Source organism: Daldinia childiae (assembly GCF_008694065.1).
Source record: "Daldinia childiae strain JS-1345 chromosome Unknown Scaffold2, whole genome shotgun sequence".
In the NCBI taxonomy this organism is placed as follows: domain Eukaryota; kingdom Fungi; phylum Ascomycota; class Sordariomycetes; order Xylariales; family Hypoxylaceae; genus Daldinia; species Daldinia childiae.
The window spans coordinates 4090222-4115032 of NW_022984643.1; the positions used below are offsets into that span (position 1 = coordinate 4090222).

The 24811-nt window shown below is 41.9% G+C and overlaps 8 protein-coding genes across 8 annotated transcripts; 4 read left to right on the forward strand and 4 right to left on the reverse strand.

Annotated features, from left to right (window-relative positions):
• Positions 1 to 269: 269 nt before the first annotated feature.
• Positions 270 to 977, forward strand: GL218_02007 (Thioredoxin; the record flags this gene model as incomplete). The annotated part of the gene is made up of 3 exons (XM_033578494.1): positions 270 to 397; positions 537 to 641; positions 776 to 977. The coding sequence occupies 3 exons, from the start codon at positions 270 to 272 to the stop codon at positions 975 to 977; spliced, it is 435 nt and encodes a 144-aa protein (XP_033439531.1).
• Positions 978 to 5181: 4204 nt separating this feature from the next.
• On the forward strand, positions 5182 to 6110 carry GL218_02008 (Manganese peroxidase 3; the record flags this gene model as incomplete). The annotated part of the gene is made up of 3 exons (XM_033578495.1): positions 5182 to 5515; positions 5581 to 5968; positions 6029 to 6110. 3 exons carry the CDS (start codon positions 5182 to 5184, stop codon positions 6108 to 6110), a joined length of 804 nt encoding a protein of 267 aa, XP_033439528.1.
• A 469-nt stretch (positions 6111 to 6579) lies between these two features.
• On the reverse strand, positions 6580 to 8331 carry GL218_02009 (Kinesin-2; the record flags this gene model as incomplete). The annotated part of the gene is made up of 1 exon (XM_033578496.1): positions 6580 to 8331. One exon carries the CDS (start codon positions 8329 to 8331, stop codon positions 6580 to 6582), a length of 1752 nt encoding a protein of 583 aa, XP_033439529.1.
• Positions 8332 to 8911: 580 nt separating this feature from the next.
• GL218_02010 (uncharacterized protein) lies at positions 8912 to 9790 on the reverse strand (the record flags this gene model as incomplete). The annotated part of the gene is made up of 2 exons (XM_033578497.1): positions 8912 to 9042; positions 9160 to 9790. 2 exons carry the CDS (start codon positions 9788 to 9790, stop codon positions 8912 to 8914), a joined length of 762 nt encoding a protein of 253 aa, XP_033438507.1.
• Positions 9791 to 10274: 484 nt separating this feature from the next.
• GL218_02011 (putative proline-specific permease put4) lies at positions 10275 to 12070 on the reverse strand (the record flags this gene model as incomplete). Its single annotated transcript, XM_033578498.1, has 2 exons — positions 10275 to 11822; positions 11918 to 12070. 2 exons carry the CDS (start codon positions 12068 to 12070, stop codon positions 10275 to 10277), a joined length of 1701 nt encoding a protein of 566 aa, XP_033438506.1.
• Positions 12071 to 18589: 6519 nt separating this feature from the next.
• Positions 18590 to 19500, reverse strand: GL218_02013 (putative endo-beta-1,4-glucanase D; the record flags this gene model as incomplete). The annotated part of the gene is made up of 4 exons (XM_033578499.1): positions 18590 to 18742; positions 18819 to 19162; positions 19213 to 19306; positions 19378 to 19500. 4 exons carry the CDS (start codon positions 19498 to 19500, stop codon positions 18590 to 18592), a joined length of 714 nt encoding a protein of 237 aa, XP_033438508.1.
• Positions 19501 to 20799: 1299 nt separating this feature from the next.
• On the forward strand, positions 20800 to 21639 carry GL218_02014 (SET domain-containing protein 5; the record flags this gene model as incomplete). The annotated part of the gene is made up of 1 exon (XM_033578500.1): positions 20800 to 21639. One exon carries the CDS (start codon positions 20800 to 20802, stop codon positions 21637 to 21639), a length of 840 nt encoding a protein of 279 aa, XP_033438502.1.
• Positions 21640 to 22581: 942 nt separating this feature from the next.
• GL218_02015 (uncharacterized protein) lies at positions 22582 to 23809 on the forward strand (the record flags this gene model as incomplete). Its single annotated transcript, XM_033578501.1, has 2 exons — positions 22582 to 23535; positions 23675 to 23809. 2 exons carry the CDS (start codon positions 22582 to 22584, stop codon positions 23807 to 23809), a joined length of 1089 nt encoding a protein of 362 aa, XP_033438501.1.
• Positions 23810 to 24811: the final 1002 nt, after the last annotated feature.

Genomic DNA, 24811 nt, shown 5'->3' on the forward strand with positions numbered 1-24811 from the left:
GAAAGTAAGTACCTAACCTACCTGTTTGCCTTATTTGAACTGTAATACTCAAATCTATTCGGCAACGCATTATTGATCCGAATTAGCTAACTAATTCTAAGGGTACCTACGCGTCAATTACACATATACGAAACACAAGCTTACAATTCCATTTTCTTGGCACAGCCTTGCTTCCTTCCCATTCTTTAGAGCTAATAACTACCTCAGATATATAAAACCCACCAACACCCCGCGTCTTTTTCCGACGTACAATTCAATTTTTCCCCTCCATGTCAAGAAACTTATTCCGAACAGCCCAGTCTACTTTTAGGCAATCTTTTTACAGACCATCGCATATTTCATCCTTCAGACAGTTTAATACTACGTCGCCCAGAATGACTGTACACAACTACCAGACGTAAGTCGCATATGTGTTTTAAGCCCTTCCCGAGACAAAAAAAAAAAAAGGTGGCTGCATTGGACCCAATGTACCCCGCTCTATTATACGTTCTGTGTCTCTGATATGTTGACCGTATTGATGCTAACATTACGCAAAGCGCCGACTCCTTCAAGGAGGCCGTCAAGAACAACAAGATCGTCCTGCTCGACTGCTTCGCCACCTGGTGCGGTCCTTGCAAGGCCATTGCTCCCATCCTAGTGAAGTAAGTTCCGCATCTGAAATCCCTCATAAGCGAAGTGCTATGTTGCCGCGCGCCCAATTAGAGCTTATCTATATCATTATCGCCTATAATTCTTATGTCTAAGGTAATGCGCTGCTAACCACGTATAACGATAGCCACTCGAACGAGGAGCAGTTCAAAGACATCCATTTCGCCAAGATCGACGTCGACGATCTGCCCGACCTAGCCCAGGAGCTTGGAGTCACCGCCATGCCCACCTTCCTTCTCTTCAAGGACGGCGAGATAGAGCCTGCTGAGAAGCTCGTCGGCGCGAACCCCAACGCGCTCGTCTCGCTTCTCAGAAAGAACATCATTTAATCGATGACCCATTCGTTAGATGGGGTTGGCCGGTTGAGAATGAAGTATGAATAGAGGGGGGCGTGCGAACTTGGCGGAGGCCGAGAAAGGATATCCCACAGAGTTCGAGGTCGCATTCATCGGCATGGGTCGTCGCGGGAGAGGCTTTGTCATGCCCATGCGTATGGTTCTTGCTTTGCGAATAGAGTAGGGTTTATCCAAGCCTGAATAAATGAATAATTACCACTGCATAGCGTATTTCAAGCGTGATGTCTTGTGATATCCACGGAGCGGCGAACGTCTTCCCGGCAATCTTGGTAAGTTGATATTGTCGAAGACATCAAGTGACGGAGCTTAATTGCTTACTTGTAATGCCATATTCAAACCTTGGGATTGAAAAAAATAAAGGTAGGGAGTTGGTAGCTGTTTTTATGCATTTTTATATTGCTTCCGAACTAGAGACAAGTATCTATTCATCTACTAATTTAATATGAGTTTATTGCTGTATATTTTCACCGAGATGAACTGATTAAAATTAAACATCTGTTTCATAGCCGTTGCTAAAAGAATGATATAAGCAACTTCGATCAAGCTTGCGAATAGTTACATATCACTTTATCCTCACTTGATGATGTGGGTAATAGTCTTATATTACAAACTTGTCTTTTCATGACACATGATAACACATAAGAATAAAATAAAATACGTAGCTTTCCTTTCACTAGTCGAGTTCATAAGAAATTGGTTTTGCTCGATATAACTAACCTAGGTACCCTACCAGGTAGTCATTTGTAAGTACATTGTTTTTTACCCTATAGTAAGGTCTAAGGGCGGTTTACATCCATGGTGGTAGTTTGGGTGAAGGGAAGAACTGTAAACTATATTATAGATTGTACGCTTGAGAAAGTCGAACGAGTCAAACTTGTCTTAAGGTTGTTAAGAGACATGGAAAAGGTAGTTATGCTATTCCACAATAGACTTGAAACTCGATCTTTCGTTCTGGATAACTCATTTAGGCGTTTATCTCGTATTTGAAAAAAGTGACCCTGATATTTAACTTTTATGTTGGACACTAAAATTAAGACTATGTTTCTCAAGTTCAAATAACTAATCACTAACTTCTACTTGAGATTCCGAATTGTCAAGAATCTCAGTTTAGCTTTGACAATAAATATATGACAAGCTGGGTATCATATCATTTCGCTATGATGTGTTTAGAGGGATTTCTTAATTAAAAGTATCTCATCTCTTTGACTACAAAATCCTTGCTCCTCGTGTCTCCATGATCACGCGGCAAATCTTCTAATAGCGTTGTTGGACTTTAACTAGCTATTGAGATTCCAGACGAGACATCTATCTAGAACAAAGGACTTGTTTAGTATGGAGTACACTTTGTTTACCTGGTGCGAAGGCACTTTGAGATTGATGAAAATGTCTCTACTGGCGTCATTGCACGAAGTGGCTCGGAAAACAGGTACTTCATCATAGTAGTAGTAGTCTGTTTGGTAAACCACTGTTAAATATGAAATAATAAGAGTGCAAATAGCCGCAACTAAAATAGGTAATAGGTTAATTCGACTATTTTGGAGTCCGGTTTGTTGATCAATAAGATTGTGTTGCTAAGTCCCGCAAAATAAAATACCCCGTTGACTTCTAATATCGAAGAGCGGAAAAAAAAAAAAAAAAAAAAAAAAAAAAAAAAACACTTTTTCATATCCTAAAGACTCTGTAAAAAATAAAAGCTTAAATTTCCATTTATACTTAACGAACGGGATGACATGTAAAAAGATGCTACATTACAAGATATTAAAGGTGAAAGGAATTGGAATCAATTGGCTGCTGTTAATATGCGGCTCTATATGTGGTACCTGACTAATTTCTGCAGTGACGCGTACCACTTATATAGGTACGTAACAATTCTATAGGCTTGCCCCTGAATTGTCAACTGCACGCCAAGGACGAGAGGTCCCTTTTTTAACGTTACATAAAATAACTTCTCAAACTACCTACTTACATACGAGCCTCAAAATTCTTAGTGGGACTTGAGAAGATGTTATTTTTATAATATTAATGGTATTTATTTTATAAGGGTTGAGTGAAATTGTATTTCAAGTTACTAGGTTTAATATATTTATTTGAATTTATTTGAATTTATTTGAATTTATTTGAATTTATGCGTTTTGAACAAAATAATGCCTTGTTAGTTGCCTGCCGCGATATGATAATAACATGCCCTTTGTGCGGGAAGTGGTCAATTTTACCCCTCGACCTCGAACGATTCAGATGCATGAAGAGATCTACTTATGGATCGGATAAGAAATGATTGGTCGAGACCAGAGCTGAAATTAGGGCTGCCACTTCTGCACGAGCCATGGCACAAGGGGTCGGGACCGAAACTCTTCGCATTGGGCAATCAAATCGTAACTGATAATAATCAGTGCCGCCTCTGTGGGGAGAATGTGGGCTGCGGACCGCAGCCTGCGGTACCTAATTATGGACATAGTCTTCTCTATGCTTTGTTTGGCTTCAGACATCGGATGGTTTTTTGATTGGCTACCCTTTTTTTCTTTCTCTCTTTTAAACTTAATCTCGCGTTACATTGTTATAGCTAACTCTACCTATAATAGCAACGGTAGTTAAGAAAGTGTTCGTCAACTCTAATTCTATTTTTCCCTTAACAAGTCTATTATATGTAAAATATCTTTTCGGCGAAATTTGTAAAATCTACCCAGGATATAACTCGCGCAACTAAAGTCTAAACCCCCTTTCATGGCTTATCGAATTGCTATGTTCGGTAGAGGTTAAGTGATAAACAATATGATGACGACTACTCTGACCTTAAGGATATTAGACAACACGTCAACTAAGATCAGATTTCTCGTATCTGCTAAGATTTCCCCCATCAAATGTGATCTTTACGATGAGCCGTGCATTTCTCTTCTGTGCGTATACGACCTGTCGGGGTTATTTGCAGCTTCTTGAATGGAGTACCGGGTAAGACTCTCTTTGTCCCGGTTTATATATACCTATAGATAGGTACACCGGAAGTACGTAATGAGCCGTAGCAAAACCATAGAAAATTTCAACCGGAATTGGGGGCGGCTGCGAGGTTTAGCGCAAGCCCTACTGCTGACGGTCCGTATGTATGTATGTATGTATTGTCTCCTCGTCTCTTTAATGATCAGACGAAAATTCGTTTCATTAACACGCGTCCTGCTTTTGTGCGCTAGGGGAATTTTGACGATCCCTGCCTACTCCAGTTGACTCCAGCCGCGAGGTATCATGGCGCTGGAGGCTCTTAAGGGACCCTTGTGTGAGGTTAGAAACCCTTTCCCCACGTAGAGAGTCTAAGCGCAGCTCTGAGGAAACGCCGACAGCAGCATTTTATTCTGTCGTCGTAAGCACGTCGTATTGGTAAGAGCGTTTAGATATCCATTGCGCGCAGGTATCTACTTCTGCAATTGGCCAGGAAGCTGCACAATACAATGAGATCTCTTGGTGCTGTATTGCTTTTCCTATTGCAGCTTAGATGTCTCCTTGTGGATCGTTCTCACGATAGTGATAAGACTATGATCGGCCCTGGGATAAGTTTGACCATTTACATACACGGAAATCAGGAACACGCGGCTCGATAGTTCTACTTGCTCTACGCCTTCATTGACGGTTATATGTTAGTCGGATTAGGCTTATGGCTAGCAACTATCATTATGAAAAATGAGCGTATTGTACTGTATATTTTCAACTCCAAGGTTTATATAACTTAAAGGAAAAGAGACTACGAAGTAGAATACCTAAATTGCTTCGTAGTGGATAAGCTGTGTATCGTCTGAAGTCTTGGCTTGTCCCTTGTTGCGTGGCTCCATTTTGATCTGGGCAATTTGCTCCCCTTTGCGGATGCTTCCCGGGGAGATATCCTTGAAGGGTCTCGAGGAGACATGAGCCTAGCCACTTGTATGCAGGGTCATTTTGATACGATCTTAACAACTCCTAGGTCGTTGTATCACAGCTTTGACTAGGGACATACTTTGCTTGGGATATTTACATATAAGTATGGGGAGAATATCATCGATATCTCTTCAAGATGAACAGTATCTCATCAGCTTCTCCTCCTATCTATCCCCTTCTTCGAATCTCCCTTCGTATATCTCTCGTTGTCAGCAATTATATTGTCTTTACCAAACTATTAAACCATAGTACATATCTACCCCTATAAAACTTTAACGATATGGATTCTTTCAGGCTCAAAGCACTATTCGCAACTCTTATAGCCAGTAGTGGGTTTGCTCAAGCGCAATGCCCAGCTGTATGGACAGACGTTGCTACAGACTTAAAGGAAACCTTCTTGGACGGCGGCGGGAAGTGTACCGATAATGCTCGTGCGGCAATTCGACTTGCGTTCCATGATTGCTTTCCTGGTGCCTGTGATGGGTCGATCATATTGGCGAACGAATGCACCGATCGTGGTGAAAACACCCAGATGGTTGATATATGTTCGACATTAGGTGATAAGGCAACGCAATTCAGTGTTGGCACTGCGGATATGATTCAGTTTGCTGCAGGTAAGCTTTTGCCCAATACCTCCGTTGTTACTTACCCCTGGCTCACATATTTATTCAACCCATAGCATATGGAATAGCGTCTTGCCCTGGTCTACCTGCGATATCGGTGAAAGTTGGCAGAGTAGATTCATCCGAAGCAAATCCCACAGGCCAGATGCCCGGCGCCAATGACAACGCTGCATCGATAGTGTCCGCGTTCGCGGCAAAAGGCTTCTCAGTTACCGAGTTGGTCGCTTTGGTTGGAGCTCATAGCGCTGCCAAGGACCTGAACGGAAACGCGCTTGACACAACGGTACAAGAGATGGATACCAACTTCTATACTGAGACCGCAGAAGGAAGCGCGCCTACTAGTTTGAACAGCGACAAATTCCTAAGCAATTCGACAGAAACAAGCTCTGACTGGAATTCTTTTGGTTCTGATGCCGCAGCATGGGCTGCCGCTTTTGTGCCAGCGTAAGTTTCCTTCCTTTCTTCTATTTAGAGTTAATATAGTTGTTAATATTTCTTGTGTAGGATGGAAAAGCTAAGCCTGCTCGGTAACGACGAGGCCAGCCTAACAGATTGTTCTAGTGTGATCACAGAGGCGTTCGCCTAATCAATAATATCCGGTATATTTGACTGGCTTGGGCGTGTTGGTTGGCTTATAGTAGCTACGGAGTACTTGCGAGCGGTAACACGTTTTACAATGGAGGGATGGGATCATTTATAATGGGTTAGACAACAAAGGAGTTCAGTGACAAGGAAAATGTATTTAATATGTTGAAGGAAATAACCGAGTTATTATATATACTTAACTAAGAATGTGTAAGCTACCTAAGTTCCCAGGTTTGGCCTATTTCAAAACTGAAACGAGCGTAAATAAAATCATACCTAGAATGATCAGTGATCATTGGTGATAACATACCTAATGTTAGCTATCTACTTACTTAAGGTGCATACTTGATTTAGTATGCAAATAACTACCTATCATAATGTAGCCTTTTAGCAAGGCTATGAAACTAATTAATAGTCACTAGGTCTTGAATACGTGAGGCTTGAGATCAACCCGGGCTATTTGTTCCCGATTATCTCCGGCCGCGGCCTTGCCCGCCCCTCGATGTTGAACTTTGCCCACCCCTTGATGAAAGTGTGCCCCTTGATGGGGAATCACCACGCTGGGTATTCCTCGTAGATGGTCCCGGTGTCTTAGCATTCCCGCTAAGGTCGGCCGAAGCCATCTTTGCGGCCGAAGCTTCCCGCCCCCTTTCGAGAGTTTGGAAAGAGACCTCCTGGTCCTCCTTTAAGGGGCTGATCATAACAAACATGACAACTTTTGTCTGGGGCGAGAGAGCAGGTCTTAATGATCGTACGAGCTCTGTATCATAGACGACGGGATCGCCAGTCGCTATGCAACTAATTAGCTTAGTTAAGCTCATCAAAGACCTATTGATTTGGATTCCTTGCTCACGAACTTCGTTCGTCGATCCCATTGCGTTTGGCCTCTCACTCCCGGCGAGGTCGACGATATTAAGAAAGCCAGACCTAACTTCCCTTGCATTTCCTCGTGACACCCTTGTAATCTCAAATGTCAGAATCAGATGCGAACGAGAGCTAGCAGCATTCATGTCAGTTGCTGAAACTACTCTGTAGTTCATCGCAGCATCTATCACTGACATAGACTCTTCATGGGAATGCAAAGATTGCTTCCGAGCCGAGTTGGCTCGGACCTCGGATCCCCTCCTTCTCGCCTCAACTGCTCCCAAGAGGTCAAAAGTCTTATTCTGGTAGATTTCTTGGATGCTTACCGAAATCGTAAATTCGAATTCATCCGCTAGCTTTCGCTGGGTCTTAAACAGTAAATCCAAGGATCTTGGAATCACTCCGTTATGCTTAGCGTCTGGGCCTTTGTGACTAAGAGTAAATGTCTTTCCAGCACCAGTTTGTCCGTAAGCGAACATTATGATCTTTTGACCCTCCATTGAAGATTCAACGAGGTCGCTGATATGTTCGAAGACGTCCTTGTTTGTGTCCGACGTACTAAAGATACGCTCGAAATTATAGACTTTCGGTGTGTCCGGAACTATATCTCCCATATAGTTTGATCGTGTAGTGGCGATGGTCATTTTCCCCCAGTGAGAGGAAAACTCCCCGCTTTCTTGCGGACCAAAGTCTACAAGGTCTTCTTCTGGGGTGTCCTTTCCTGCGGGTCGAATTCTACACAATACCCTAATGTTACCTTGAATATCTCGAAGAGTTCCAACAAGGGCTCGGCTTTTTCTTCTTTCTTCATCAAGTAGCTTCCGGACTCTATTATAATTCTCCGTCTTCTCAAGCAGTTCGATCCTCATCTCCTCTGTTTTAAGCAGCTCGGCCTTCATATCTTCGATGTCTGCTTTATATCTGGCTTCATTGTCTTCGATTTCCGCTTTATATTTGGCTTCAATCTTTTCAATATCTGCTTTATATTTGACTTCAATATCTTCGATTTCTGCCTTATATCTAGCATCATCAAAGTTTTCGATGTTGTAGCTAGTGGCATTATAACTTTCAACATCCTGATAGGTGTTAATGAAACTTTCGGTTTCGTAACTACCTGTCTCATCGGAGTTTTGAGGGGGCCCGACGTAGCGCGTGAGGCTTTGGTTTTGATTGGAGTTTGTCACATCGTGACTTTTTTCCAAAAGTTTTAATATTAATTCCCTAGATCTATCGAATTCCTCAGGTACATTCTTCCATATTGCTGCCTGGGTTTCGGTAGAGATAAGAATTATCTTCTCAAGGTTCCTGGCACGTTCTTCGACTCTTGCGAGCCTGTCTTCTATAATTGAGGGATCCATTGGGACGAAAAGGTTAAGTTGAAGCGATCAAAATAAATAAAACAATACAGTTTACGTTGGTGGGTTGTATCTAAATTTAAAGATGATCTAATGATCTGTGAATTTAGTTATTGTACTTTTTGAAAGAGAATTTCTGATTATTTTATCCTTAGAGCAAACAGAACATTGTTCTATACGAGCTCGATTGTTTCTTGTTTTTTAACAAACAATGCTATTAATCACGTATATAATTAATGTTTTTATATATTTATATTATGTTAAATTTTGTTTTCTTTCGAAGCAGATCACCTATCCTTTTCAGACAAAGATCCTATTTGAATATCTGATCTGCTTTCTTAGTATATTAAAGTGCATGTGTACGAAATGTATTGTATTATTACTACTGAAAAGTACATTATGAGTAATATAGATAACTTAATTAACTAACTAAGCTTCTTTATAAATGAAGGGGGAACCTAGTTTATATACATGTTCTCGTCAGTATACCTTGTACAATACCTGACAGCAGTCCTTAGCCCACTTATTTCAGCAATTAAAATATCAGTTGAGGCAAGGGCGGAATTTAGAACGCATCCAACGGCTATTGGCTGATTCCAGTACGCATAAAGAGGTTGGGTGGCCTGTCTCGTGAGAGGAATTCGCTATCAACTTCGTACTCCATATCCGGCCCTTCGCCATGAAAGCCTAGACGGGAGTAGACATGCCTTCCCACTGAATAGGAGTTAGTTATTAACGCTTGAGAAGTCATATATGTTATTGAGTCTAAATCGAAATGGGGTATTGTATATAGGTCAAGGTACTTAAGTTATGGGATACGAAAATACTTACTACTCGATGCTTCGGTAACAGCTTCTAAACCGCCACGCCGTCGTGCTTCGTCAAGACCCCATTGGGCTAGTTTTAGTGCAATTCCCCTTCGTTGGTAAGCTGGATCGACGGAGCACGAGCGGAGATGCATCACCGCCGGTGGATGTGATGTTGCCTTTTCTTTGACAACCTCAACACGGCGCTTCACAAACGAACGCATAACCTGGAAAAGGTAACGCTGCTCGACTTCGTCACCTGGATAAAGTGACTGAATATTTGATAAGATATGTTGGTCATCAGACGGCCGTTCGCCATGACCTTCAACTATTGATAACTGATCCCAGACTGCCAGCCCAGCCACAACTGGTCGTCCTTGATTGGAAATAGTAGCCTTGAGAAAAATAGTGTTTGCATTTCCCTCGTTGTCGTATGTGACATTGCGCCATTTCTCGACCAACTTTGCTGCGGCACGGGCTCTACCCTCGGGAGTGTCCCATCCGGGATTCATAGCTATCCAAAGAGCATCGCGAACCTGGTTGCCAAACGCATTGCAGGCACAGTCAAATCCAGCGATGATATCTTCCTCGCGTTCAATGATCTCAACTCGAGGCTCTTCCTCTTGTGGTTTAGTTGGTGTAGGTTGGTGAGCCATGTCGTGAGAATAGGTATTATAATAATTATGATGAGGAAGTGGAGAGAAGCTTTATGGAATATTGAAGGAAATTGTGTCATCGTAGTCGGACCTTAAATATGAGCAAAATTCATTACCTAATAGTAATGAAGTCTCAAATAACCAATAACCAAGTTGCCAAGAGTATTATAGACTCACTAACGCTTATTAATTACCTTAATTACTCAGCAGGCATATAATATTTACCAAGTAGTTATTGAATAGTCGGAGACTCAATTCTAACTATTCATTTACTCGCTGATAGGCTACTATTAAAAGTGTGGATACATTAAAGACTAAAGACAGTCTACTTTAGGGATAACTTGATCTCTAGCGTTCTTCTCTTTCTTATTTCTTATTTCTTATTTCTTATACGCGTCCGGCTTCGGTTTCGGCTTCGGCCCTCGGCGTAGGCTGGTGACTACGGAAGTAAGTCTATACTGTTTTTGAGCAGGTGAATGTCACTTTAGTACCATCCCCATGCTGTGCCCACCTTCCTTAACCACCGATTTTGATTATGTTTTGTAGAGGGAACCGGCGTTTCAATGGTAGCATCGGCTTCTTCATCTGCTAATATCTCCGCTAATCCTGTTTTTAGATCAACCGAGTCGGGTGTCCTAATCCAGGGGTCTTTCCTAACCGAGATTCTGTGGCCCAGGTAAAACAACAGGAATACTGGAATCCCAATGTATGCTGTAAGAAAGCCTGATACGCTGAATCGACCCGGGAAGAATACTTGAAATCCGTTTAGCAGCCCAAAGATGCCGAATGCTACAATAGCAATCCACGCTGCCCATGGCTGTAAGACACTTGTATAGGGCAAATCAGAACCAGATATGCCCTGTGCGACACACGCCTTTTTGAAGCGAAAATAAATGAGGCAGCAACAAACCCAGCTTATGAATGCCGCCGTGTTAATGATACTTACAAACCAATTGAACACAACGCCACTAACAATACCTACATTTAGGTATGCCAATAAAGATAATAAGCTCGAAGCTATAACCGCATAGACTGGTACCCCGTGCTTGTTGCAATAGCTGAATATCTTTGGTGCGTTTCCGACTATGGCAAGAGAGTATAAGGAGCGGCTGGACATGTATAATACCGAATTCCCGCTAGACCACGCTGATGTTATGATCACGGCATTGATAATACTATCTAATGCATGGATTCCAGCGTTCTTGATAGCGATAACCCATGGGGATGCGGCTGCCCCCTTTCCACCGCTGGTTAACGCCGGCTCGTCACTTCGACATATGACACCGATAGCAAGCGCACCAAGGGCATAAAACAAGATTAAGCGCCATATGAAATGCATAGCGGCCTTTGGAAGGTTCTTTCGAGGAGATTTCATCTCGCCTGCTGTGATGATGATCAACTCGGGACTGAAGTTGAAGCTGAAGCACGAGTAGATAAGGGCGAACAAAAACGCACAGAACCGGCCGCCGGCACCTCCCACGAGGTACTCATTAGTCGCGCCAGGGTCCTGCCAGTACCAAAAGCCCAAGCGAGTATGGTTTGGTCCACCACCGAAGAATAAGACCACTGATAGAATCAAGAGTCCAATGATGGTGAAAACTTTGATCGACGCACACCAGAACTCTACCTCGGCGTAGACTCCGACAGGAAAGAAGTTCAGTGTAATAATTACTGCCAGCATTATCGTAATCCATACGGCAACTGGAACGGTGGTTGGCCAATAGCTAATCACTACTGCAGCGGCTGTGATCTCGTACGCGACACTTATGCCCCAGGTATACCAATACAGCCAACCTAAGGCGAAGCCAAGACTGGGTGACACAATCCGGTTTCCGTAGTATGCTACGGACATTCCCGACACCGGCAGATAGGTACCAATTTCGACAATGGCGGTGACGATGCCGTAGACGAGAAAACAGATCACTAAGTATGCAGAGAAGAGAAAGGCAGGTCCCGCGACTGCCAATGCCTGTCCCGTCCCGACGAAGAGTCCAGTACCAATGGTACCGCCTATAACAAGCATCTGTGCATGCTGTGATAATGCGAGTTAGTTATTGACTTCTCAATCAGCCTGGCTGGGGCACTCTAAGCCTCAAAAACTAGTGAACGAGGACAATAGAAACTTACACGCGATTTGATACCTCTTTTAGTGCCATGTAAGGTAACCTCAAGATCATCGTCCCCATTTCTCAGACTTTGCGGAGTATCTGTCAAGGACGAATTGAGTTCCTTTGACTCTTGCTGCTGTATAACCATGTTTTCTTTTGTTAGCAGCGCCATTACTGCTGTACGTGGTAGTACAAAAATGAGTCAAGCATTGGGAAGAATGTGTAGATATTCATTTTCAATTCAATTTAATTGAAATGTCGGATGTCCTTGTTTACTGATAACGGCTCACTCTACTAATCCACATGGGGTCCGGGTTTACCATATCATTAAGTTGCATTTTAAGTCCATATGCCGTGCTTATTGGCTCGTGGATTCAATAATGCAGGGACTGATGATTTGATTACTGAGCACATAAGAGATATAATACGAGCTTAATAAAAGTTTCTATTATAATAACTTGATAAGAGGGTATGGTATAACCTTTTTGAAGGTCAATTCAAGGGACGTTGCGGTGATTGATGTCGTACATAGAGTGAGTGTTTAGGATAGGCAGACCAAGAGGTAGACTAAGAGGTAGTAGGTATACCTCTCTTTTACGAGGGCCTTATCTTTCCGAAAGACTTGATATTTGTTCCGAAAGAATGTTATCTATCCGATTATCTTTTCCGAAGGAATATTAATCTTTCCGAAAGAATATTAAGTTTGATTTTTTTTAATTACGTAAGTAATTGATAAGGTCGCGCCCCTTCGGAAAGATGTCACGTGTGAGCTTGCGAGCGTTTTGATACCCCTTACCCACTTATACCCTAACAGTTAACACTTAAAGTAAAAAGCACTATTTTTACAGGCTTCTTGTCTTAAATTATATTACTGTTTATATAAGTGTCGCCACCTCGTAGTAATATATTAGAAGGTACCTAACTTAAAGATAAAAATCTTATATTATTTTATGCGCTACTCGATTTATCTAGATACTTCAGGTGCCTGTCGTAGGATGTCGTATCTATACACTGTATACCTATGTTGAAATATGCCAGTATACTATTGTAACACGACACAAGCCAGCCACCGGAATCGTACATTAGGCACCTAATTTATATAACTTGTTGTTGTACAGGTGTGGCGCTTCAGCTTTGCTCTAATTTTAGATAGATTGTACGACGAGATGACGAGTCCGCAAATCCAAGTATATTGTGGCCAGGTTGGGTAGGTATCGTCTTTAAGTAGGTAGGTAGTATTTCAACATTCTACTTGGTTTATAGACCTAGGAACTACCTTAATCTTTTTTTTTAATTCTTTATTTTGTGTTAGCCAGATAGCTACTATAGGGGCACTGCACAGACCCCTTAACGGCTTAACGATGCAAAACAATCGTAGCCACACGGGAGAAGCTGATATCAACATACCGGGTTACTCTTTAAGTTATGAAAGACTGAGTAATGACCCTGTGGTCAACCACACAGCAACTCCCGTTATAGAGGAAGATCAAGAACTTGAAGCTTCTCATGGCCTTACTTCTAGCCAACAAAAGCACGAAAATAAGAGGAAATGTTCTTTCCGCGGCTGGGGCCTCGAGATATTTAGCCTCTTGGTTGCAGTAGCTGCTTTTATTTCGCTTGTTCTGGTCCTTAAAGGCGCGGAGAACCAACCCTTGGTAGATTGGTCGTTCCCCATTTCACTCAACGCTGTGGTGTCAGCCCTATCGATCACTATGAGAACCCCGTTAGCTTTCGCTATCGGCTCCTGTCTTGGACAGGGAAAGTGGACCTGGTTTAAGAAACGGTCGGGCTCTCTATCGCGGTTTGTTGCTTTTGACGACGCAAGCCGGGGCCCACTTGGTTGTGTATCATTGCTATTAATTCTCGAATCACGGTAAGTAATACCCGGAGTTTCTGTTGATTATGTAGGACGCTAACACTCATATTTATTTATAGATATTGGGCTTCTCTTGGTGCCTGGGTGACGTTACTATTACTAGCTTTGGACCCTTGCATCCAATCTTTGATCACATACAAAGGTCAAATAGACACCACAGGGGAAAATAACTCGAGCATCGCAAGGGCTACGAGGTTAGACATTGGTGGCTGGAGGTTTGAGGATGCGATGTCACTAACAAATGAGGAATTTTTGCATGCCTATTATATATATCCGGATATGGGGATGGCTACCATTTCAGTACTTGGGTTTGTTAATACATCGACTTCACAACCTTCGCAACCTCCCTCGTTATCTTGCCGAACTGGTAACTGCACATGGCCTATATATTCATCTCTTGGGATCTGCAGCACATGTTCCGATATTTCTGAGCAAGTTATCAAGGACAAAGGATGGGGTATGCCAGACGAGAGTCTGCTCTCACCATGCCATGACTTCAGCTTTTCATTCTTTGATAATTACACAACATACTCTATCCCTTATAACGCAGAACGTCGAGCACTAATACAGAACACCAACGGCTTGGCAAATCGCAGTGCCTGTCTTCCCAGATCTCGTGTCGGTCTTTCAGCTGTATTTCGCCCTAACGAAACGTATAAGTTCGGTAACTCGTCGACCCTTCTAGCATCCTTTGTCATCCTTGAACTCCCGGCCGACTACTGGAACAATAAGATTACCATTGAGGATTCTACTCCAAAAGCAACCGAGTGTGCTTTGGAGTATTGCGGGCGCATCCATGAAGCAACAGTGCGAAACGGCCACGTGGTTGAGTCTACTATAATAGAGTCGACTTCAACTGTTATTAACTCATTTCAGCCGATAGAAGCCCTTTCGCAGGAAACTCTGGATATAATCCAAGAAGACTATGGAAATTCCCTCGCTGATAGAACCGTAAAAGCTTTTTCGGAAACAAAAAATGTAGCGTTCATCTTAGAAAGAACCGATCTTCAGGTAGAGATTCCTAGTAAAATCAACATCCCGGAGCACGTTCAACGGGTTTTCAATATTACGCAGAAGTCTACCGTCACATCGATAAGAAATTTGGCAGAAAGCAATACCTTGGAGTCTATACAATATGCTTTATCAAATTCTACTAATATCACAACCACGTTCGACAATGCTGCTCGTCTGCTATCGAACAGGATGCGAGAGATAGATGGCAGTATAGCATATGGGTCTTCGGAACAGTGGGTTGTTTATACTCGCGTGCAATGGAAATTCTTTGTGCTTCCTATTGTCGTTTTTGTTGCAGGTTGCTTATTTGTCATTGGCGCAATCATCGACTCTATTAGGTTACAGCTCGAGACGAAGAAGACCGACTTACTACCAACTCTTATCTCCGTTCTTGACCCGGATACAAGAGCCTTCCTTAGAAGCGAGCAACATCGCGAAGGCAAACACGAGGATAAGGTTCTAGCTAAAGTAGACAACGAAGTAGATGGCTTGGTATTGCGATTCTTTAAATGATATAAAATCTATGTCCTTAGATTAGAGTACATAACCCTAGCTCAGTTACCACATTAATCACATAAATCATGCTTGAAACAATTATGTCTTCGTATATCTGGCACGTATACGGTTAATTAACCCTCATACCTGAGGATGTAAACGAATACTATACCTTCTATGACCAAATATTGGACAGATTGTTTAGGTACTGAGTGCATACTAGTGACAATTAGATGCTTGATAATCTATACTAATCCTTAGATCTATATGTCCCTGCGGCACCTAAGACGAAGACCTTTAAGCTATCTCAGTAGTCTTAAGTACCTAACCTATCTAGTTTTAATTAAGTTTATAATTCTCTTTGCTTTAACAAAGTTATAATACCACTTACCGCTCGGGTCCTTATAATATCTAACTATAAAACTGCCCAAGGGTTTATAGGAAACCTTACTATAAATTAACAATTTCGCTTCCCGAATTTCACAAAAAGATCCCGTGAGGAATACGACTTGAATGACACTTTAGAAGGTGATTAAAATTATACACATGAAGTGAATTAGTTAATCCCTGCTTACCATCTTCTATTACTAAATTTAAATTTCCTTTAGGAGTGTGGTTTGCCTTCCGTTAACCATCTTTGAGTTCTCAATCCGTCTTTTCCTAACGCAAGGATAAAATTTTACCTGAGAGGTCTAAACTTTTGGATGGTCTTGGTAAAATATGAACCTTTTTTCGCATCTAATAATACTATATAAGACCCAGCCTTTTTACCTACTCTTCTCCTTTCTTCACAAATACTTTTCTCTTCATTTACCATTCAGAAACTTTTAGAGGTTTTTTGATCTACGAAATAATTCACAATAAGCCACCCAGACTCAAACAATAATACTACCAACATGGTGATCCATCTTCCGGTGCTGCCCTACCAGGCAGGACTCAGCAATATTGATCGGAAATGGGGCCTCTTCATTTACCGTACGACCTACGATGACCAAGCATTATGGGAGAGATATTTAAAATACGTTGAAGCTGCTGTAACGCATGCTATCAAATCACAACCGGAGCCTGACCTTCCAATTTCCTGGAATCCATTCACCTGCGGAATTCCTCGTCGTACAAAACTACATTCGGGATTCGAGCTTCTGACTAAAGAAGACAAGGAAAAGTTGAATGGCAAGTCAATATCGGAGGTTCGCGAGGAGTTCCGTCACTGGACTCTTACTATACCCTTAGAAGAGAAGAAAGGCATTTGTAGACCACGATACAACTACTTTCTCTATGTGGACAACGAGGTCTTGGATCGGTTTCAGAGACTGGAGGCTTCACGCGGCGACTGCGAACCAGGCTACGCATGGGAAGATGTTATAGCAATTGTAGTTGAAGCAGACTGGGAGAAGAACAATACCTTAAGCAACGACTACGACGACTACGAATACGATGATGACGTCGGAAAGGAATGGCAGTATCTGTAAGTTTCATTTCCCCCCCTTCTTAGAGTTGTTGTCAGCTAACGTTATACAGACGGGTCTACTCAATCCCACATCTTTATACCAGCCTAATTCACGGCGAAGAAGGATGGCGTAGATACTTCACTAAGCCACCATCTATTTATACTTTGTAGCCCAAGCCAAGAGGGTTTATGCTACTATCGCGCAATGATCCTATACGGTTTTAACCCACGGAATCTACACGGACATGGCAGTCATTGAGGTAGAGTAAGAAGGCAGGGAAATAATGTTGTTTCGCGAGGATCCCGAAGTTACCTCCGGGAGCCTATGGCTATGATATACTAATAGTATACTTTGTTTTAAATGTATCATCTAGAATCCTGACAGTGTCGGAATATCCTAGATAGTAAATTTTAGATAATAAATCCTGGATAGTAATATGAAAGTTTATAAAAAAACGACTATGCTAATACTCACGGACGGTGAATAAAAGCTACAAATTTTAGATAGACAATCAACACGGCACAAGCCCATTCAATACATACTACACCGCCCCCTTATAATCAAACTTAGCATTGGCAAGGTAGATATAGTTTAGGTTCAACATATGTCGCTAAGTGATACATACCTCTTTTAGGGGATTTGTATGTCTAGACACCATTGGCCTAGATTATATACCTTGGAATGCTCAACTGCCGACCATACGTTCCATGAGTGGGATTGTAGCGCATATACTAGTAAACATGTTAATTCTTGGATATGTTGTTTATTACACACTCGACCTGAAACATAGCACGAAGGGCCTTATTGACGCTAGACGGATTGTATAATTCAATTCATCCCAAGTCACCACATTCATGTCGGCTACTAGGTTTACATCGCTCATGCGCTCACTATCTTTAGTTTCTAGTCAACAGTGGGCAGAGTGTTACCGATGGGAGGCCTTGGTTTTACAATCGATAAAAGGGAACCGCCGGATTACAACCGAAGATGGATGGCTCTTAACAAAGTGTCCGGTGGGATATCATTAAATTCAAGAATAATGGTGCATTTCGTAAAGATTCTCTAATGGAGTAGTATTCTTCTACAACTTGTCGGAAACTCCCCTCTCTAATATTCGTACTATTGCTTATCTCCTTTCGAAACGTAATGAAACTATGCCCCTTACACACCTTCCTCCTAGGTACCTCAATTTCTTATGCTATAATATATGCTATTTCGTCGCTTGGAGAGAAGAGAAGTTTGGCTTAACATGATTTAAATGTAGATGGTTGGGATCGGATTATTAACCTTTGGGGTATCGTGGTAATTCGTCCCCAAGTTATAGATCATAAAGTTCAAGTTATAGAATAAAGTGCTATTAGACTGAGAGCTTAAGTTTTGATTAAGTTTTCGTGGCGGAGTAAGGAGATTTGTTTCATTGATAAGTCAACTATCGCTATGATCTACGCAAAGCTCTAGATACTCCACGTGTGTTATTTATAGGTGTTGCTCAGGCTTTATGGTATGGCTCTGTTGCTTTATAGATGTTCATAGAGGTACCTATTTTGCACGCGGTGCTCAGGTGAATATACTAATGAATACCGTCAATTTGCCGAGGCTATCTCTTAGCTAAGGATCTAAGTTATTGGCAAATATTTACGCTCAACATAAAGAACTATTTCATTTGCGCTGGATGCATACCGTAGTATATTGTACTAAGTATTTCTCGAGGCAACGAAGTATATATTGTCCAACGGTCTAATGCTTAAAACTCATACTTACATAGTTGTAAATGCAACTACATGCTCGCTACGACGCCATGATCCTATGCCTGTGTCTTCTCGAAACAGCGCCTCTTTGCCTTTGATATTTGAACCTAACCCTCGTACACAGGCGGGCCAGGAATCTTGTACTCGGTGAAGCTGTTGCCCCAGATATCGACCTTGATGCCAGGGTCGCTGGCGCTGTATGCACCGGGGAACTTGACTCCAGCTGGGTTAGCAGAGCCTCCACCAGTGACCGTGATTTGCTATTCACTCATGTTAGCACACGTAATATTACTTCCACAAATAGTTTTGTTAAGCATTTCAAAGGTTATAACTTACGTAGCAGGTCATGTAGAACTGTGCGCCGCCGGCCTGACTTGCGGTGTGAAGCGCTATGGTTTCGGCACGGAGGAGGTAGTCGCCAGGGGCGATATCGGACGGGATCTTGACGTCTTGTTTGCCGCAGCCCTTGTTGAGGAGGTCGTTACCCCATGTCTTGGTAGCAGGGTCGTAGCCGACCTCGAAGATCTTGAACCAAGACGAGGATCCGTCGGCCGAAGCAGCATCCGATACCTTGCTCAGGTATACCATGACGGGGCCGAAGTGGTTTCCGCCAAGGGCTTCCCTGGTGCAGTCACGGTCGCCAGGCTGCTGGTGCATCTCTACCGTCACGGTGTCACCGGCTAGAATGCTGTCAGAATGTGAAAACCACATGATCAGAATATATTCTTACCAGCTACGCTGCACTTAGCGGCCGCGGCTTTAGTGCCTCCAACATTACAGCGGATATCATTGGAAGCTACGCTGGTGACAGGATTGTTGTTTGCCTATTCTAATGTTAATAATCGGTCACCACTGTATGTCGTGCATTCTAATTAGAATGTTATGCGTAACGTACCGGAAGTCTAGCGCAAGTAGAATCTTCATCCTTTCCAGCAACCCATAACTCCTGGAAGGTGGCGTGCCCAGCAGCAGTAGCTGCGAGCGTAGAGAGGGCGAGAGCGGCAACAGCGGACCTCATTTCGAAAACTATTTGATAGACTGAAGGTATGAAGTCGACTCTCAGGTTCCTTGGGAGATGAAGAAGGGTTAGGGGAGCTTAAGGGGGGCCAGCTAGAGATTAAATATAACTGCGTCCGGTAGTAGTACCCGGATACGGGTCGCTAGGCATTATTCTATGCAAGACATGCCGAGTTCTATATGAATTTAATACACGTTCTATGGCTCAAGCACAAGCTAATTGCGGGTTGGTACTTTATGTTCAAGCGCCGGTGACATAGACGTCCTTTGGTCTTAGGGGGACGCAATTTGCCTAAATTACACATCCCGCCTTGGAGTAAAGCAAACGGCGGTCGATCTTATCTCGAAAGGACTTCTCGACGAGGATGAAGAGGTTTGGGTAGATGAAAAGTGTACTTAAAACCGCCGAACGGAGGAGTGGAGTGTTTCCCTTTTCGAATACTCTTCTAGCCTATCATTGGTTCGTTCGTGGTCGATCGTTTCCTCCCATCGGATTTCGGCTATATTATCCGCTTGGTCATGCAAGAGCATAAAGCTGCCTCCGTAAGAGAAACCGGACATTATAAATGGAGTATATGTGTAAGTCATGATAAAGGATAGCTAGCGTGATTGATTATCAAGTATCTACTAATCGAAGATATAGAGTTGAATTGAGAGAAATTGAGAATTGAATATCTAGACGACATCTAGAGAGTCTCATCAGAGACATGCATATATCTATAATATTTAGGAACTATACCTAGAAAACATATTGGGTATTATACTATAACATCTGAAACTTCAAGCTATATCAATATTACTTGCCACTTTGAGAAGAAGTATTTCTTAGAGCTTACAAGAAAGAGAAATTTAACGCGACTAGAACAAAATCACTGCGACATATGTGTTAAAAATGATAAACAACCTGTATATCTGGTGTCAGAAAGCACTGATCAAAGACCTAAAGCCACTGAGGCAGATTGCTTCTAGTTAAGTGAGACACTAAGACATTAAGCATGTTAAAGACCACATAGCAATGATACTAGGCAGCCCAGCACCAAAGAACAATATGCCATACCACCCCGTATACCTATATAATCATAATAATCCACCACTATCTACTACCATCTACTATCATTTCGGAAGACTATCTATACATCTAGTTCCTGAAACCATATTGCACAAACTTAGTGAATCAACGGGATATCCGAACCGCGCAAGCATGGATATGAACAACACAATTTCAGAAGGTGAGATTTATACATAAGTTAAGAATTTCTTAGGAAAGTCGCTAAAGCCGCAAGACGCCAACCCGTGGGAAATGGTAGAAGTTCGCCAGCTAGCTTCTATTGGCGAAGCGATATTCGCGAAAGTTAACATCTCCCGCGGAACGCGTATTGCTGCCGAGACTCCACTGATCACAGTACCACCTATCAACTCTATCGATGAAGAGCTATGGGAGTTGTGCAATGCCGTCGACAAAATCACTGATGGTAAATCCAAGGAGCTAGAAAAGTTACCTTACAGCTCTAAAGTGGTAGGTATTATTAAAAAAGGAGGTCATGTCGATAACCGAGTTTGGTGCTTCTACAAGAATAGGAAGTTGAAAAACAGCGACGGAAAGTTGCTAAAGGGGAAAAAGCTGGGGAGGATAGTTAACAGAACAATTAATCTCTGTATGATCTACCTCGTCAACAATGTTCAGCTAGGACCTGGTGGGAAATACGGCTCGGGTATTTTCCCCCTATATACCCGAATCAACCATTCCTGCGTCCCTAACGCCTACAACTCTTGGAACCCAACTTTAGAGCGGTTGACTATACACGCGATCCACGACATCAAAGCCGGCGAACAAATATTCGTAGATTATATTGGCAAGGCATGTCGAACTCGCAACCAGCGCAACTTCTCATTGCATACCGCATGGGACATTACTTGCAACTGCGCGGCCTGTACCGATGATAGACTTGACCAGTTACGATATCGCATGCTAGTCCTCGATCAAGCCCTAGCGGCATACGAGTGCGGCGCGTCCGAAGAAGCACATCTTGAGGGTATTCCCAAGCTCGAGACGAACGAGCAAGCCCTCAAGGCCGCAGAGGAACTTGTAAAACTTTTCAAGAAACAACGGTTATGTGGTATGGAGCTCTGTAAAACGTAAGTACCTAACCTAACTTACTTAGGTACCTGTCTTTGAAGTTTGAGTCTTCGATGTTATGTCTTATAGTAGGTACTTAGAGAGTGACGATGATAATAGGCTTCGCGAATGTTCGAGATACGCGCTTAACAGCGGGGCTTATCAAACGGCTGAGAGGTATGCACGTCTAGAGCTGAAATATGAGACGTTGCTTATCGGTACGGAAACTCAACATCTTAGAGAGGAGCTTTACGGCGCGAAATATTGGGTTGAATATATAGAGGAAGAAGTCAAGTCACGGATTTTCAACCTATGAAGGGTGGCTTCTAAGAATGAAGTTACGGGATTATGCTAAGAATGCCAAGAGTATACCTAGGAACTGCATATGTATATGTTAGTTTCTAGGGCTGTGTTTTCTATTTGAATAAGAGGTCTGAAGGTATAAATGTTATTGTGGCTTAGATGTGCTATCATTTCAGTCTCCATTACCTACATTAGGAGGTACCTCCTCTCTACTAGGCGCAGTGCTGGGCGTAAACACCGCCACGGGCGCTATTCGTAGGCAGCAGTTAATTCAATACTAGGTATCGCTAACGTCTAAGCAGGTATAAAGATGTACTTTGTACCTAATATGTAAGACCAACATCGAATCTTTGCTTTTTGCTCCGCATCGTCATTTCTACTGCGCCACCCATCCTAATAGCGATCGTCTTTCAGCTTTGACTCTGCAAAACATCTTTTCAATTGCTCAAATTCTCACCAGTTTCTCTTTTTTTTCTATTTCCCTTAAAATCAAGGGAGACCAAAGTAGTATATTTAGTTCATATTCTTGGCTATTTTATTTGTACTTTGCTACTACTCTAAGTACCTAATTCACCCCCTTTAAACCCCTGGTCTTCCGAGGCTTGGCAGTTCCATCAAATGCAAACACAATTATTTTCTACATAAGTTAGCAACATTACAGGAATGGATCGTCGCCAGTCTATCGTCACTGACAAGACCGCACGATCATCCGGTCCAGTCCACCGCCCGTCAGATCCCTCCGGAGCTAGTAGGGGTTCCTTACCGGCAGGAGAGCTTTCTACGGATATCTCAACGGAGCTATCGGTCGGAGATGATACGGGAAACGCGTCGCACCAGCCGCCGCCTTACTCAAGTCCTTCGGACACCTTTCAAGATCTCCAAGCCCGCTTACAATTACCGAAAGGCCCGCAATATTATCCTGGCCTGCCCATATTAGACTATCGCCAATATTTGCCGCCCTTGTTTGACCTGTCGCCAGATAGCATAACTATCACCAGCAAAGCCAATTATCTCTCTGAAAATGCTGGGGCTTTAGCTACGCTTGTGCGAAGCCTTGCTACGGTGCCTCCAAAGCCTCAAATCATCATACAAGGAAACCGTGGTCGCAAACTCGACTTCAGTATTAAGCTAAATCTGATGAACTTGCTCGTTCCTAATGATCCCAAGGACCGTCTTGACTATCTCCGATGCGTTAGTAAAGATGAAGTAGCTCTTCGTGGCGGTAGCGATCCCGGGCTGAAGCCCGACTTTGGTGCAGATAACGGACTAGAGGCGTGGTGTGACCGGTTCGTCAAAGATTCAACTACCATAAAGAGCTTCACGGTCGAGCGGGTCGTAGCAAACTTCGATACGAATTGGTTAGAAGGCCAGGTGCGGAGCCTTGTTGCCTCTACAGACTATAAAGGCCAAGTCACAGTGCAATTCCTCATCACACACGCCAAAGTCATCATCCAGAACCCGGACAAGCACAATAAATTCTTAACGAGCGTTACCTCTCTATTCTCGAGCAAGAGCAAATACGAGGTTGTTAAGGCCGTGTGGCCTTTCGCGACCAGTAAGAATGGCGAGCAGGGTCGAAAGTGTGTCGTGCAGAGCGAAAAGACGTGGTGGGAGGAGGTACGTAAACGCCTAGAATTTCCTTTTGGTCTACCCCGAGCCCAAAGCTTCGAAATCAAGTTGATTGAAACGTTTTTACTTCCAAAAGATTCGCAGACTCGTTAGTTGAAGAATAAATTACTGACTATCACTATTGTAGTGGCGTGACCCAATCAGATTTGCCATTGGGACGAAGCGTCAAGGTTGGGTTACAAATGAGGATAAACTTGAGTGCATCATGGAAGGCAGAGGAAAAGGTATTAAGTTGATTGACTGGGGTTCTGAATTCGATTAAATGAACTTGATATAGATGCAGGACGTCAATTCCTCGTTACGGGATCCGCCATATTGGCTCGTCTAACGAGAGTTTACTAACATATGCGACATATATTGCGCTTCATTTTTATTCTATATACCATGGAGATGGCACGATTGGATAGACCACTTCAACTTACTCGAGACTATCACTAAGTAATATAATATACAATTAGTGGACAAAAATACCGCACATTTTATTCCAACACTTACATATTTCAAAAATTAATAACTTTACAAGTAAATTAGCTAAAAATATACGGTTTTTAATTTAATATTATCTGGAATAAATATTTAATAATTATGATTTTTATTATTATTATATTTTATAAATGAACATTAAAATATATTAAATAAAAGTATAATAATTATATATAAATTAATTAATTTATAAATATTTCAATAATCGTATTATTTAATATTTACCATTTTCTATAGATATAATAGCCATTTATTAGTTTATTAATATTAATTATATATTTATATTATATAATTTGGTAAAGTTACGAATTTTTAAAATGTATATGTTTTATAAGGTTTTAATATAAAATTACGTTTTTTCATTAAACTCACTACTTTTAAAATATCATAACTTTACCAAATTTGATTGTATAAATATAAAAATGATATTTTTTATAATTAAATGAAATCTATTTTTAATAAAAAAATAGAAGAATTTGAAAATTAAACATTTTAAATTATAACGTAGGTTTAAAATGGTTAATAAACAATTATATAAACATGTATTTTTTACATTTTTAAATTTTACATTTTTAAAGATCTAAAATTAAAATTAAATATAATAAGAAAAATAAATATCAGTTTACATATATAATTTTTTTAATATAATATTATTAAACGTTGTAAATTTAAATGAAGTTTAATATATTAAAATTTAAAGTGTTCGGTTTTTTTGTCCACTAATTGTATATAATTGCCAGTGTTTAAGAAGTGGTTAAGAGTTTAGTAGCCTATAGGTTCG